The 17,357-nt window shown below is 36.6% G+C and overlaps 1 protein-coding gene across 1 annotated transcript; it reads right to left on the bottom strand.

Moving 5' to 3' along the window:
- Positions 1-1,078: 1,078 nt before the first annotated feature.
- slc27a2b (solute carrier family 27 member 2b) lies at positions 1,079-14,891 on the bottom strand. The gene is made up of 10 exons (XM_051885090.1): positions 14,369-14,891; positions 8,782-8,991; positions 8,467-8,625; positions 8,152-8,276; positions 3,700-3,894; positions 3,485-3,575; positions 3,198-3,396; positions 2,981-3,078; positions 2,742-2,872; positions 1,079-2,616 (listed from the first exon to the last, which is right to left on the bottom strand). The coding sequence occupies exons 1-10, from the start codon at positions 14,832-14,834 to the stop codon at positions 2,440-2,442; spliced, it is 1,851 nt and encodes a 616-aa protein (XP_051741050.1). The 5' UTR covers positions 14,835-14,891; the 3' UTR covers positions 1,079-2,439.
- Between the last annotated feature and the right edge of the window lie 2,466 nt (positions 14,892-17,357).

Genomic DNA, 17,357 nt, shown 5'->3' with positions numbered 1-17,357 from the left:
TAAAATGTGTTAATTTTGTTAGCCAAGGTTGTATGCAAAATTGCACTCGATTCTAGATTTTTCTCCAGAGTAACAAATATAATGTCACATTATTTTATTTCATTTATTTTTCTAGCAGATTTAGTCATTTTTTAATTATATAAAATAAATTATTATATTGAAAAAGACATTTTGAGGTATAGAATGCTATAGAGTGCTTTAGTGCCCGCTTACTTTTTCAGCGACATTGGCTCCAGTGTTGTGACAAATTGGTTCCCCTTCGAAATATGGGTCTCCATTAGGACCCCATGCGATCCCATTAGTTCAAATTGCTTTTAATAGGTACTCTCTTTAGCGCCTGTTTACAATTCCTACAAAATCATGTTATGATAAATGCTGTTTCAACTATGTTATGAGTATTTATGTCTGTATTAGTTAGCTTATGCACTAGTATATAGCATACAGATTCCCAATTAGCCTGATAGTTTAGTTTATACACATACAGTGTTATGCGAAAGTTTGTGAACCCATTGCAGAATCTGTGTAAATGTGAAAAATTTTAACAAGATAAGAGAGATCATACAAAATGCATGTTATTTTTTTATTTAGTACTGGTTCTATAAACTTTTAATAATGGTTCATAAACTTTTGAACGGGGTTATTTTAATAAATTCAGCTATTTTTTTTGTCTTTGGACTATATGTAAACATCTTTTATGTAAAATATCTTACTCAGGACAGTACTAAATAAAAAATAAATAAAATTATTTTGTTAAAATTATTCACATTTTCACAGATTCTGCAAGGGGTTCCCAAACTTTCACATAACACTGTATTTGCACTTATTTTAAATTAATATAATTCGTATATACTTAGAATAATCATTAACTGACAGTTTGGGGAGACCTGATTTCGAGGGAGGACCCAATTTGTAATGACAAGTTTTTTTCCAGTCATTTCTCCCATAGGGATTTCAAAAAAGTCTTTGTTAAAGCATTATAAGCCATGAACCAGTTCAATCAGCTACGAGGTGAATAACAACACTACAACCTTTGATTGGAAGCAAAAAAGTTTTTGAAAATCAGACAAAAACACAAAGGTACAAGACTGAGTACTTAACAGCTTTAGTAAGGAAAAGAACTACAATTCCATGAAGCATTGCGAACAGCATAATCAAATTAAAAATGATGGAGAAATATAAAAAAAAGTTGTTCATTGCAAAATATGTATATATATAGAAATATTTAATTATTTTGAGAGCATAGAGAGACTTAATTTGCAGTGCTTGATGGGGGTGTGCAGAGCTCTTTTGGTGCGTTTTCTGTACAGCATCATGGGTAATGTAGTTTTTCACCACAAATTCCGCTGTTAAAGACTACTAAAGTTGAAATTATGCGGGCTGACGGCTTCAACAGAAGCAAATGCTATTGATTAACAACCTCTTAAAAGGTTTATAACATATTGTTAAAAATCAATTTCTATATGGAGAAAATTAATACTTCTGTTAACCAACTGTTGTACTCTATAGTGGGCCCTGGGCCCCAGTTAAGAAACACTTGCTTATCTAGCTCCCCACATTACATAGTGAAATCTTGTTGTTTTTGTTGAAAAAAATAAGTATCAATGAAAAAGTGCGTAATTTCACGCAGTTCCACTAAATAATTACATATTAAGTAGGTAATTATATTATAGAAACTTATTATGTGTGCTTATATTCAAATTATTCAAAGACCATGACTTTGTCTGTGGTATTATGGAGTTTCTGAGTATTTAGATGAATTTCAATATTGTTTGTTCAAATACTACACATAAATACACATAATAAACCAAATGAATCAAACAAAATAAATCAAATATTGTACAAATAAATATTGATAATTGCATTTAAAATGGAACCTAGAAAAAGGTTGAAACAACAGGTATAAAATACTGAAACATTTGTCAAATTATTTATTTTTTTCTAATTCAACTTTCCACTCAAAATGCAATACATGCGGGAGTATTTTAAACTCACAATTTGGCAACCCTCATCCAATTCAGCCTTTGAGACATGAGTGCAGGAGGGTTTCTGTGGGAACCAATCATCTTACAGCAGCAAACTCTTACGAAACTATTTGTTCACTGCAGACTAGAGGGGAAAGTATCAAATTCTTAGAAAGACACTTTTCAGACTGACAATGAGGTAGTTTTTAAAATTGTATTATATTTTTAAACAATATTGTCAGAATAGTGTGATATAAAATGAAAGCATATGTGAAAGCTTCTTCAGGAGTTTTCAAATAAGCAAAATAATTTGTCTTAACATTGCCATTGTACATACAAAACTACAATATAATTGCAACATTTTTTGTGTTAATTGTGATCTCTAAGTGTAAATGTAGATTTAGGGGTCTGAACAAATAAAAGATTTGATTTCTCTCAATATAATTTATAACATATCATAAAGAGCAAATCCTGCTCTTCACAATCTGAAGTGACCGTCCAATATTGACTGATATATGTCATGTGTCAGAGGTCTGTAGCTTGTCACCGTCTCATCTAAAATAAACAGAGGGTCGGTGATTGCAGCAGGGTTGAAGCCCTCCTCTACCAACTTCCCTTTCAGCTGTTTGAAGGTGCAAGTTACAGCCAAACTGTCCTGCAATGAGAAACACATTGACTTGGATTGTGGTGCATTTGGAAATATGAAATAGTACATAAATATATTGACAATACCTAAAGAGAAAGAGCTTATTTGAAGCATGCTTTGCATTATGATGTTACCTGGATCCTTATGAAACGTGGTCTGGCATAAGAGGGGAGGTAAGTGGTCACGTGACTAAAAATGCCATTGCACTCAAACTGATGGTCTTTCTTCAAAGTGATGGTAGCCATTCCTATCCTCCCTTCATACCCTTCGAATTCAACAAAAGATCAAGCGTGTCAGGTTATAAGAAATATTAACCTATATTATGACTGTCATCTGGATGATTTCTGGTTTATGAAGTGGAATAGCATTAAACCTGGAACTGTAATGCCGTATACATTTGCTTCCTCAATACTCGTCGCCATAGTCAAGATGTCCGACACTTCATTTGTGGAAACGTTCTCACCTTTCCATCTGAGAACAACACAACCATGCATTTAATTTCAATTCGGCCTTTTGATCATGTAACTTTAAAGTATAAACTAGTTTTAAAGTACATAAAAAAAAAAACTTTATTTATAGCGTTTATTCACCTAAAAGTGTCGCCCACCCGATCCTGGAAGTAGATGAAGTTTTCATGATCTGTCCTGAACAGATCTCCAGAGTTGAAGTAAATGTCTCCCTTCTCAAACACATTGTAGAGTTTCTTCTTCTCTGTCTGTTTCGGATCCCTGGCATATCCAGAAAACTGGGCCTTCTGGGTAATCTGTGATACTAGTAGACCTGTCTCACCTGTATTACAGCTTAGAGTCAATGACGCATTCTTTACAAACATGCTTCTTCAGAAGAATTGTTCATTAAAATGAACTATTTTACTTGCCTTTAGCTACTTCTACGCAAAATCCATTTGCATTTCTTACAGGTTCCTCTTGTTCCTGGTCAAACTTAACCAATGAATATGGAAACACTTTCTGAAACAACATTCAGACAAATGTTAGAAAAGCTAATTTCTCTACAAAATGAGAAATGAAAAGCCAACTTGATGAATTGCTAGTAAAAGAGTAAAGAGGGCATTGACTGACTAGTTAAGTCTACCTTCTGAAAAGAATTCACTCTACCGACGGCCCCAATTTTTCCAGCGTAGTTCAAAAAGCCCAAGTTTCCTTCGGTTGAGCCGTAGAATTCTTTGATGTCAACATGACCGAATCTGCTTATGAACGTCCTCCAGACCTCTGGCCTGATCCCATTCCCAATGGCCATTCTAACATTGTGTACATGGTCACTAACACGCTTGTGAGAACAAAGATGAGAAACAGACCATTATGCACAGCAAACAGAGCACTGCAGACAGTGGAGCGGAGGGTGGGGTAAAATGCGCCACCAACATTTTTGCAACTGTCTTACATTTTTGCAACAAGTCTTTAGGGGCTTTTGCAACAAATAGTTCTAGGAACTAGCCACTAGGATACTAGGAATTGATTTCTCCCCAGGGCCATGTTCCTGGTTGAATTCGCTCTGGGAATAGTAACTCTGAAGTTGCATCTTTAAGCGCGGCATTTACAAATGATAAAAAACGGTGGATGGAGGATGCCGTGATCGAAGCTGTGTTTGTTGTGTGTCGTGGGTTTCGTGATAACGGAGATTTAAGCGACTGAAAAAGCAAAAAGTGGGGTTAGAGACGATATCTCCTATGACAACTTTCAGTGTTACATATCATCGAGGTGGAGAAAAGAACACAACTCACAACAACAGGTAAATGCCGTTATCGCTGTTTTCCATGTTTGTGAAGAAAATATGTTTACGCGGCTTTTTAAAAATGCCGGGTGCCGGTGTTTGACATGCATTTGACCAATCAACATACACTTACGTCACTGATAGTTCCTATAGTGCTGGTTTAGACCCTACTCTGAAGTAGGAGCTAATTTAGTTCCTCCAAAAGGAGTTCCTAGAACTAAAATCGTTCCTTGTTCCTGCGGTGTGAACACGGCAAAATCCGGGTACTTCAGCCAATAGTTCTAGGAACTATGAAAAGGCTCCTCCGGTGCGAAATGTATCTTAATACATTTTATGTATTTTTTTTTTTTTTTTTTTAGAAAGATCAAGATGTTGAAAATTGACAGAAATAAATATTTTTTTAAAAATTTAAAACGTTTTTAAAGTTCATATTTTTATTTGAAGTAAATTGTTCACTTATTCCTTGTGGTAATGATTCATCACACTACTGTCCAAAATCGGTAAGATTTAAGAAATAATTTTTGATCAAAAAAATTGATACAGTAAAAACTATTTGACAAAAGTATTGGGGCACACCTCTTAATTACTGACACCTAGCCATGCAGCCTGCATTTACAAACATTTGTGAAAAAATTATATCATTCTGCAGAGCTCAGTGAATTCAAGTGTGGTACTGTGATTGCAATAAGTCAGTTCACGAAATTTCATCCCTGCTACATATTCCATGGTCAGTGTTGGAGGAAAGTTACTTTTAAAAGTAATGCATTACAATATTGCGTTACTCTGTAAAAAAGTAACTGCAAGTTACTTAGTTACTTTTTATGGAAAGTAATGTTACGTTACTTTTGCGTTACTTTTTCTCACCTGGGCTGGGCTTGATTGATTGTTTTTATAATAATAAAAAACAAGTTCTATTTTTGGCAAATGTCGAGCCCCTTTCACACCAAAAGTGAACTGAATACGCCTCAGGCTGAAGGAAATACATATTTACTCCTGTACAGTAGAGGGCGCAGCTCAAACAAACCTTTCAGCTGTGCTGGCAGTCTGGATTAAAGGGGTGGTTCATTGTGATTTCACTTTCTTAACTTTAGTTAGTGTGGAATGTTGCTGCTTGAGCATAAACAGTATCTGCAAAGTTACAGCACTGTAAGTTCAATGCAAACTGAGATATTGTCTTTTAAAGTTATGGCAGTTTAATGCCTACAAAAACAACCGGTTTGAACTACAACGAGCTTCTTCCCGGGTTGGTGACATCATAAACCCTGCAATTAACATAAACACTGTCCCCGGGAACACGCAAAAAAAGTGGAAGAGGCCATGTCACGTGCATACAAGTCTTCTTCTTAGGGACGCTGGACTTCAGGAACAATGTTTAAAATGTATGTTTAATTCTGTTCCTGACAATTATTATGCTAATTTAGCTGCACATTTTACGGAAGACAGCTTCCAGAATCGAGTTCAATGCTGGATTTACACAAAGGCTATTACTGAAAGATGAAGCAGTTCCCACTTTAAAAGCAGAAGCTGCTGTTTATGGGCCCCAAACTGTACGTATGTTTTATTTTTTTTATAAAGTTATATTGTTTCTGGGACGTAAACAAAGACCAACGCGGTTTGGCTTCGCTAGCCATTTAGCTAAATTCTATTTCATACTTCAACAAACGCCTACAAACACCAACAAACTTCTATGTAATCACACCAGCGAACTTCTGTTGGTGTTTCTGTTATCAGCTTTTATTCGGCTTTTATGTTGTGTTTACCCACATGCTCGTTCATGCTATAAATTAAACAATACCTTTACAAAAATGCTATAAAAATATATTCAGCTACAGTAAAGCTTTAATCAGAACACTATGGGGCAGCAGTAACATTTACAAGTGACAGCATATCTAAACACTGACACAAAAATACTTAACATCCATTAAAAGCCGTGCTTGCAGAGGTTCTGCTTGACCCTCTTCATCATTACTGCTATCTGGGTCTGATTCGGGCTCAAATTGATAGGGCAAAATTGATGGAATTATTTACATTTCCACCGAAGCAAAGACTGGACTTTGACTGAAGCACATGCAACGTTTGCCCGTAATGGTAAGGGGCGTGGCGTTTCCGGACAACGTGGATCGTGACAACGTATTCCGGACAGCGAATCACAATACACGGGGCCAGCTAACCAATCTTAGTCCATTGCAGTCCATTTCTGAGGGAGGTTCTTCATAAAACCAGGAACTCAACAGAGCATTTTTAGGAGAAGGGAAACAGCGGTGTAGAATAAAGGTAAAATATATGAAAAATACAGCGTTTTTTTTAAAAACAAAGCATTAAGACATGTTAAACTGTGACCCATAAACACAAGCTTAGAAAAAAAAACAGTGAACCACCCCTTTAAAGAAGAATAGGATACAGGAGAAGAAATTTCAACACTCAATCAATAAAGTAAAAAAATAAAAAAAGAGGGGGAAAAAATATTTAACTAAAGTCATTTTTGCTTATTGGTATGGTTTAATTAGATCATCGGAGGTCAGCAACCAAGACATTGATTAATAAAGTGAGATTAAATACATAAAGTGTATTAAATACATAAAGTGTATAAAGTGTAGACCAAAACCATGCATATACTCCAAATGATTCAAGAACAGCATGCAATTTAATTTGGGTATGGGTTTTTTTTTTTTTTTTTTTTTTTTTTTTTTAGGCATTTTAGGCAAATTCTACATGAATGCTAAGGGGTTAACATATTTAATTATTGCAGGTTTGCATAATATTCTGAATTTGCATTTCACTGTTTTTATTCACTGTGAGAAACACTGAATCTGTTTGTACAAGTGAGATGAGTAAATGCATGCTCACATTTAGTCTAGAACTACAATAACCATCATGTCTACTCAGACAACACATCTACACTTTATTTCTCTCAACATGGAAACAGGAGAGGAGTCAGTCAATAAATGTGAAAACAAAGTAACTTGCGTTACTTATTTGAAAAAGTAACTCAGATATTTTTTGTACATTTAAAGATAATGCATTACTTTCCTAGTTAGAACTAGTAGAACACAAATGATGATTTTTAACTCCAACCGTTATGGTCTGTCAGTCGTATAATACATGTCAATGGGAACTCCATCTATAAGAGTCAAAAAAACATGCACAGACAAATCCAAATTAAACCCTGCGGCTCGTGACGACACATTGATGTCCTAAGACACGAAACGATCGGTTTGTGCGAGAAACCGAACAGTATTTATATAATTTTTTACCTCTAATACACCACTATGTCCAACTGCCTTGAGCATCCGGTGTGTGAGGTCTGAAAACGCGCTCTGACAACGGAAGTGATCTCTCACACTCATTGAAGTATAAGCGCGAGACATCACTTCTGATATAAAAAATGATATAAATACTGTTCGGTTTCTCGCACAAACCGATCATTTCGTGTCTTAGGACATCAATGTGTCGTCACGAGCCCCAGGGTTTAATTTGGATTTGTCTGTGCATGTTTTTTTGACTCTTATAGATGGTGTTCCCATTGACATGCATTGTATGACTGACAGACCGCAACGGTTGGAGTTAAAAATCATAATTTGTGTTCTACTGAAGAAACAAAGTCACCTACATCTTGGATGCCCTGGAGGTAAGCAGATAAACATCAAATTTTCATTTTTGGGTGAACTATCCCTTTAAATATAAAGTGGCACAGCTTACCCCACTCTAGCCTACATACATCAGTGTGCGAACCAGCACATCTTCCTTTCAAAGTACTGTAGATGACGCTTCTGTTATCATGTGTGCTATTTGGCTTCTTAAATGCTTGAATACCTTTGGTGTATTGCAGAGGTAGCGTATTGTTTCTCCAATATACTGTATCACAGTGATATTATACTTTCTGCAGTCATCCCAGAACTGGGAGGAAGAAAATTTGCTCTTCAGGACAACAGTGGCTCCTAAATACAAAACCAAAAAAAAGTAAGGCAAAACAAAACAAAAGCACACACACATATACATTTATCTCTAAAGACATCCAGTTGCATTTGTCACAAAACACTGGAATACTGTATTGTTTTTATCTTATCAATGATGAGGTATCTGGATTACCAACACAAATTATAAAAGCAAAAAATAAGAATTTCATACCTCTTTCAATAGCACCTCCAAACCCAACGCCAAAGCCAGCACTGTGATACAAGGGAAGGCAGACGTACACCACATCATCAGACTTCACACCACAAATGAACTGGAAGAAGGCTATGGCCCACAACCTCCGATGAGTGATCACTGCTGCCTTTGGAAGACCTGCAGGGGATACGGCTCATTAAATCCACTGCTTCACTCATTTATTAATTCCCGGTTTTGTCATATTACTGACACTTTTATCCATTCTCTGGGAAAAAATCATCTTCATTCAAAAATAGAGTACAATAATGCGCCGGCCATTGACTCCAGTCTTACCTGTCGTGCCTGACGTATAGATGTACACCGCTGGGCTGTTGAAGTTAATATTGGCCCTCAGGTCTGCAGGAACAGGCTCATCTGAGGCCAGCTTGATCTTGTCTGTAAGACTTTTCATTCCCTCGGAGGTCACATGATCAGTCAGTATATAGACAGAGATCCCCTGCTCTCTCAGTGCGGGCAGCACCTCCTCAACAGCATCCTGCAGTTCTGCATGAGTGTTTATATATTCAGTTTGATTCATTTGGTCAGTTCACACAGCACTGAGTGTTTTATCACACCATAGTGGGATACTTTACATGTCAGAAAACAAATATAGCACTGGATGATAATTAACAGTAAATAAGCTCCTCTCTAGTGTTTTTTTTTTTTTATTATAGATAACTAAGGAACTGTGAACATTGGAAAACATTCCTGAGGTAAATGTGAAGTGACACATTGTTCACAAGCTGTTTTATTGACGTCTTTCTGCGGTTGAAACACAGATTAAGTGATTAAATAAGGCATGATACATTCCGGTAAGTTGTATTGTATCTTTCAACATACCTTTTGATGTTCATGTATGTTTTTTGAGATATAACTTGTATTAATGTGGAAGAAAAGACTCTGCTGCTTGAACTGAGGCGCTATCTGTCACGTCACATTTAAGAGCGTCAAAATGGCATTTATTGTTTGATTTAGCTGATAAAATGGACAGAATTTGAAAACTGAGACTTTCAGACTTTCAGAAGTAACAAAGCACAAAGCTCTTTGTGATTATTGGATGGGAGGCGCTATAAAATGTTTGATGTAGCAAAAACAAAACAAAAAAACAAGAAAAAACGCAGACCTGGCAACCTGGGCTTGAACTATGGGTGATTCATAGACTCAAATAGAACCTGCGTTAACGTCGCTATTTTTTTTAACTGTTAATGAGTTATTGTCGCGTTAACTAAATTCAACACTAGAGATTTTCTTCTCACACAGTATGAGTTGCAGTCTGAACCTAGCATGCCACACAAGTCCTGAAAAGTGAAGCCAAAGCGTCTCCATCACCTCCAGGTGGCTGGATGCAGTATAAGTCATAAACCCCGCCCTCTCCATAAAACGCGTCAGTCAAATTACACTTCAAATATTTTTTTTTCCAGAGATGCTTTCTGTCATTTCAGGCAGTTTTTAATCATGCTGCTGTTATTTAAAGTGTTTGTTTTTAGTTAGTTATTTGATGCTATAAAAACACGGGTTTTGACGTCATGATTGACAGCTGAGATTGACAGCTTCTCTGAGCGAAGTAGTCACTGAAGCTCCAGGGGACTTTTTTCTGGATCTTTGGGAGGAGATTAGAGATTTAACTTTAATTTCTACATTTCCAGAACTGTTTATTTCACGCCGACATAAGTTGTTCTGCAGTATTAACCGATTCTGCAAGGTTCTGGACGGGACCTTGATATTGCGGCTCCACTTTGTTCACTATGCGCAGACTCAAGAATCAAGATGTCACAAAGTCGCACAAGGTTGTAACAAATTGGGGGCTCGTCCTTGTTTTTCATTAAGTATGATCATTTAATTGGTTTGGGGCACACAAATAAGAGCAGGCGCAAACCCATCTAGAATTTGCGAGGGATTTAAGAAAGAATTTTAATTGCTTTGATGCACAGCAGCCGATATTAAAACACTGGAAGTTTTGGGTAATTTGATGGTGTTGGAACAATTTAAGAATTCAGTTCCGAGTCGTGTAGCTACATACATACATACAAGCATAATGTAAAGACTCCAGAAGAAGCAGCTGTGCTGGCTGATGATTTTGTACTGACACACAAGTCCACTTTTGTTGATTTGAGTATTCTACTTTTGTAAGTTCCCTACCTAAACCTGATCGTGTGTTCATGGGAAAATTTGACCCGAGTAAAACGTGCAATTACTGTCGTGAGAAAGGCCACTGGAAACTGGATTGTCCGGTCCATATGTGTTCCCCTGTTAAGCCGTCTGTTCCTGCAGCTCCGGTTCTGTCTGAAAGTAGAGACACTGAACAAAAAAATCTGTTGACTTTCTCTCTTCTTGTTCTCCTTTTATTACAGAGGGGTGTGTATCTTTGGTTGGAGGAAAAGAGGAGATTCCTGTTAAAATTTCACGAGACAGGATTAATTAAAAAAATCATCAGTTTAAAAAATTCTGAATCACTGCACAATTTGGAGAGCACTCTTGGTCACTCTCCTGTGAAATGTCAGGAGTTATGTAAGCGCTTACGTAGTTTTCCTGCACTGTTTAGAGATGCACCTTCTCGTACCGAATTGGTGACACCTGATATTGATGTGGGGGTCACAAAGCCTATTAAATAGAGTTTTTATCGTGTTGCGCCTGGGAAAAGCAAGTTTATTTGGTCTTCACTTTCCGCACTCACGGCCAAAGGAGTATACATTAAAAGGCTTGTGTAGCCGGCGAGGTGATTACGACTATTAAAGGGCGTGGCCAAGTAGGTAATTGGTGGGTTTTTAAGCAGGCACCTAGAAGGGTACCTGGAGATGGGGTCCGATCTTTTGTGTGGAAGCGTGTTGCCTCGTAGTGGTGTTTGTGCACGGATATGGTCTGAATGAGTAGGTAGGCTAAGTGGATCTTAACTTTGTTTTATGTTCACAAAGCCTTGCTTTATTAAATCGGGGCGCTATGTTTTAAATGCAGGTGTAAACATTGTGCTGCCTGGTACCGCTTCCGTGTTGGTTTGTGTATGGACACTGTTTGGGGGAATAGGTAGGCTAAATGAATATCTATGTTTATTTCTACAAAGTGGTGTTTTACTAAAGGGTGTGATGTTTTTAATGTAGGTGTAAACATCATGGATTTAGCAGCTGCTGGTCACGCCCGTCCTCGTTTGATCTCGGATATTAGTCCGTGGTTCGTGGCTGTGTTGCAGGTAATCAGAGAGGGTATTTATAATATTTAAGTGGTTTGATTTTATTATTTTTAATGATATTAAAGAAAAATGTGATTATGTGCAGTATTGTTAACTGTGTTTTTGTTTATTTTCATATTAGGTTTAGTTGATCGCTGTTCCTCCTAGGTTTGTTTTTGTTTTGTTTTTCTCGCTAGCCCGTCCTTGCATGTGCGCGCTGTATGCCTCCAGCGCAATTAAAGTTTATGATTCTTGTATGAACTGGACTGGCTAGCGGGGTTTTTTTTGTATTTTTTATTTTTTTTCCTCTTTGTTTGTATCACTTCCCAGCCTCGTGTTGCCAGCCAACCTTTATATTCCCTAAATCAGATTGATGCTCTACAACACATGAACTATTCTTTTGCATGAGGTTTATGTTTGCAGTGTAATTATTTGAGTGTTGTATTTATTTAATATGATTTTTGGAGTTGTTTATGTAATTTACTTTATTCTTTCTTTCAAATCGTTCTGTGTAAAGAAGCTGGTTTGTGTTGGGATCCAGAGAGGGTTGGCTGGTTAATATCTTTTTTGCGGGGGGAAGGAACTTTTGTCACATGTATCTTGTTGTATTTATTGCTTCATTTGTATAAATAAATGATCTTTTTTGTGATTTATGAAGTTTCTTCTCCCTGATTATATTAGTTAGTTTTTTTTGGTCACCCTTGTTGGAAGTAAAAGTGGACTAGTTACACTTGCGTGCTCAAAACGGAAGGAAGAAAACGAAGTATACCCGGGCCTTTAACATGACATTCGCACGCAGCGGCCATTGTATGTCCACAAGACCACAAGTGCACATATAGTGACATATTTTCCCGCGGAATTTGGCTACTTTTACACTGTTGCCGCGGGTTGAAGCGACCCCAAATAACATGATATTTAGCCCCTGAAATGCCAGGGGAACCCCGCAAAAAAATGGATTTTACCCCCTAGAACAGGTACGCGATTGGGCTAGTTTTGAGTAGCAATTGGGCAGGTTTTGTTGTGAAAACCTGGCTACCATGGCCCAAGTCATGTGAAGACGTGTTACCAATAGAAGATTGATACGCCACAACTTGACCTTTCATCTGAATTGACCGTTCGCAAAGACCCGTCCCCTTTAGTTACTGTTGCTATATCCGACAAGCCATGCCGATCTCACGCCACACATCATGTTCTCATGCAGTGAAAAATACAACGCGGAGCAAACAGGTCGACAGACGAGACAGAGCAGGTTACTTTTGATATGAAACAAAGTCTCAAATTTAAAATTTTGTCATTTTTTAAAGAAATTTAAACAACAAATACCGTTTTGTGGCTCTTTAATGTGTCATGACAGATCGCCATAGCTCCTCAGTTCATGTGGCTCCTGAGCCGATCATCTCTTCCTACTAGTTCATTTATAGCATCAAATAAACATGAATGAACATCAGAAGGAATGTTGTTTCAATCGCGGAAAGACGTCAGTACACACCATTTTTCAAGTTCAAGTCCACCAACGTTAATCTGCTAACTCCCCTGACCGCTTTGTCAGACAAAATGGCGGATTCGGCATTATGATTAGTTAGATCGCCTGTCAATCAAACTCCTGGTGAAGGGTCAATTAAAATAACGCAATCTTATATCTGCAGGATTGCAGCGTTGCAGTAAAGGAGTGTATATAGCATATTTTTACATTTTTGATACATTCCATTTTCCAGACATTCCAACGGGAATCTGCATGATTGGGAGTTTCGCGTGAGGACGAAAAGTTCCAAGGTACGTCCCAATTTGCATACTTATGCACTATTCTATGCCTTTTTGTAATATAAACAGTGTGAGTAGTGTGTTCACAATGAAAATTACAAAAAGTTTGAAAGTTTACGAAATATGAATGTTGCACACTTCACACTTGGCTGTGTCCGAATTCACATACTTCCCTACTATATAGTAGGCGAAAAAGAGTTTATGACAAAAGAAGTATGTCTGAATTCACAGTACTTATAAAATAGTAGGCAAAAAGTACCTGGATGACCTAATACTTCCGGTGAGATTCTGAAGCGCGCATACAATGGACACTTCACTATCCCATGAGGCCACGGGAGCGACGCAACTGACACTGGTAGGTCATATGATAATGACAACATGGTTAATGTAGTATGTCCAGATTACATTCATACTTCACACATTCATACGATATAAAACGTATTATTCAAAATAAGTACCCACTCAAAAAGAGTATGCGATTTCAGACGCAGCCACTCATCTGTCGCAGCTTTCCTTAAATAGTGGAGGGGGAGGGGCTAACAGACTCCAATGTTGAATGACAAAATAACCTTATAAAATTCATACACTACACAATTGAGTACATACACAGTGCATATTATAATGTGCATAGTGTATAGTGCATCATTTGGGACACAACTCGTGTTGTTGGACTGTCTCTCCGCTCACCCAATCATATTTGAGGACTTGATGTACTGTTAAAAATGCATCTCAGGATGCACCACATTAAACTGGTTGAGAAAAAACACAAATGTTTATTTGGTTAACAGTTTTGGGTCACTAAATAATTTGGCATACTTCCATTTGTGTACATAAAAGTGAATAATAGTGTCACCAACAGTTGAGACAGAAAAAGGGCATTGCAGAGTCAACAGCTTAGTACATCAAGCACCGATTGCATTTGACAAATAAAACTTTGAACTGGAAGAGTTACAGTACCTGCAGCAGCTATCAACACATTGGCCCCACAGCAGGTGAAACAGTGCAGCAGTGATTTGGACCGGATGTTATGATTGAGAAGAGCAGTAGAACATCCGATCTTGGCCAAAGCCAACCATATCCATAAGAACATGGGCTCATTTCCAAACAGCAGCGCAACTGTATCTCCTTCATGAAGATCTGCGTGTTTTAAAAAAGTCCTCGCGATTTTATTACTCTGTTTATCCGACTGCTCATACGAGTATGTTTTATCCTGAAACCGAATGAACGCTTTGTGTGGGTTCTTCTGAACCGAATCCAGAAATCGATCCACTAAGGTATAGAAAGGTTTGGATTTGATGTATTTTGTCATACGATATCCAACTAATGCCAATCGATAGATGTAGTTTGCCTCTTTGATAAAGTAAGGATAACGGTATTTCAATGCAAATAAAAGTAAAACAGCACTTACAAAAAACCAAAACATTGTAGTGTGATCCGATTCCTTTCCCTTAGACCTACTTTCTAATAGGGCGCAACATTTAGATAAGTTCAGTGTAGGCGGTGCTTTTGTTTTCGAGGGATGGACATGTACTGGAGCAGATAGTTATGAAATGAAGCAATTCATAATGACAAACAGCCACAAAATTTACATGATTCGCGACGCGACAAACTGCAACGCTTCCATTATCAGCGAAGACCTCCACATTGTAAACGCGTAAACAACCCTGTTACCATATTATTCCTCTTTTAAAGTAATGAACAATTATATAAATTCTATTCTTTGTCATTAAAACAATTTAATCCCAAGAAATCAACCCTTTAAATACAAGCTAGGCTAATTTATCTCTTTTTATCGCCTTATCCTACATTAAGTTTTTGGTGACGATCTGAAAATTGCCTTTCTTTTCTCCTCGTGTTGTTCCAATCCTTCAAGACTATTTTTCTTCCCAGGAGAACAAACGAAAATGTAAGTCGGAATATTACTGTCTGACACCATTTAACATGCTGGAACGACATGAGTCAATAAATTACTACTTAAATGTCAATTTTCCCTTTAATATGTCAACCCTGTTACCACGATACTGTATATATAAATAATTGATAGCTGAAACGTGGATATTAGCATAATTCTCTACGAAGCACATTGTAATTTTCAAAAAAACTGTCTGTTACCTGAGCCTACGTATATAAAATGATAATTTAGTTTGAGATATTGTAATATACAAATCATTAACACTTATATACATTATTTGACAGATATTAAATATGATATAGTGATATATATGATATAGTGTATTTGTAAATAATTTAAAGATTTGATTTCTTATGCATCCTTGTTACAATCACATTTTTCCTCTTTTAAAGTAATTAACTTTTCTAGAAATTATATTCTTTTCATAACTATATTTTTCCAAGAAGTTAACTATTTAAAGAAAGGTTAAAGTCGTCTCTTTTAATCACTTTATCCTATGTTGTTTTTAGTGTCATTGTTACACGTGAAATACTTAATATAGTAAGTAATAATAATAACAGATAATAACATAATTACAAGAAACAAACCTTAAAAACCAAACCCTAATTCTAAGTTACAATTAATATCACAGCGTGTCATTTCAACATTCTTCAGGAATGTTCCACAGAACAAAAGTCACAGGCTTAGAATGAAATGAGTGTGAATAAACTACGACTCGATTGCCCAATTTCCCTTAAAATGTCAACCCTGTTACCATGATTTTGTTTATTATTTAAAAAAGGTGCAATGTGTAAAATTTGGGAGGATCTATTGACAGAAATGCATTATAATATACATAACTATGTTTTCAGTGGTACATAAAGACCTTACATAATGAACCGTTATGTTTTTAATTACCTTGGAATGAACCATTTCTATCACATTCACCATGGGTCCCCCTCCATCACAAGTCACCATTATGCGCCAGTATGTTTCTACAGCAGCCCTAAACGTTAGTTGCAGTTAGTTGCAGTTCACAACCTCACCTCTAGATGGTGCTAATATTTACACACCATACCTTTAAAGGAACACTCCACTTTTTTTGAAAATAGGCTCATTTTCCAACTCCCCTAGAGTTAAACAGTTGAGTTTTACCGTTTTCGAATCCATTCAGCCGATCTCGGGGTCTGGCGGTACCACTTTTAGCATAGCTTAGCATAGTTCATTGAATCTGATTAGACCGTTAGCATCTCGCTCAAAAATGACCAAAGAGTTTAGATATTTTTATCTATTTAAAACTTGACTCTTCTGTAGTTACATCGTGTACTATGACTGACAGAAAATGAAAAGTTGCGATTTTCTAGGCCGATGAACTAAGCTATGCTAAAAGTGGTACCGCCAGACCCAGAGATCGGCTGAATGAACTTGAAAACTGTAAAACTCAACTGTTTAACTCTAGGGGAGTTGGAAAATTAGCCTATTTTCAAAAAAAGTGGAGTGTTCCTTTAAGTAAAAATATAAATATATATATATATATATATATATATTTAAAAATATATTAGCATTAAAATTCTCCAAATGTTTCGAATCTTTTCACTGTGAACTGTCAACCCTGTTACCTTTATCCCAGCCATATAAAATGTATTAATTTAGCGACGATGTTAATGAATACAATTTATTAGCACTTAAAGGCATTATTTGCCTGATATTTCATGATTTATAGTATAGTATATATGTCAGTGTATATTTGATAATTGTCTAATATTTAACATCTTGCAAAAAAATAATAATTACATCATCTAACCGAAAAAGGCTAACTAACCATTTCACAGAATGACCCAGATGATGTTTAACAATATGTGCTCTATATCTTTGAGCTCATCTTATCTGACACTGGACTTTGATTGGAGGCTTAAGGATCAGCCTTCTTAAGGATAAACTGCAGTCCGGTGTAAGGAATATAAAATAACAATATATTGTCACTATTTGAGCCTTTTATGCAGCATGTTGGAAATTCTGAGTTTGTTTGTTCAGTGTGAAAGAAGATAAGAACAA

The sequence above is a fragment of the Ctenopharyngodon idella genome, chromosome 24 (assembly GCF_019924925.1).
Source record: "Ctenopharyngodon idella isolate HZGC_01 chromosome 24, HZGC01, whole genome shotgun sequence".
NCBI classification, from domain to species: Eukaryota; Metazoa; Chordata; class Actinopteri; order Cypriniformes; family Xenocyprididae; genus Ctenopharyngodon; species Ctenopharyngodon idella.
The sequence above is the reverse complement of the archived record's forward strand: the minus strand, read 5'-3'. Positions and strand labels throughout refer to the sequence as shown.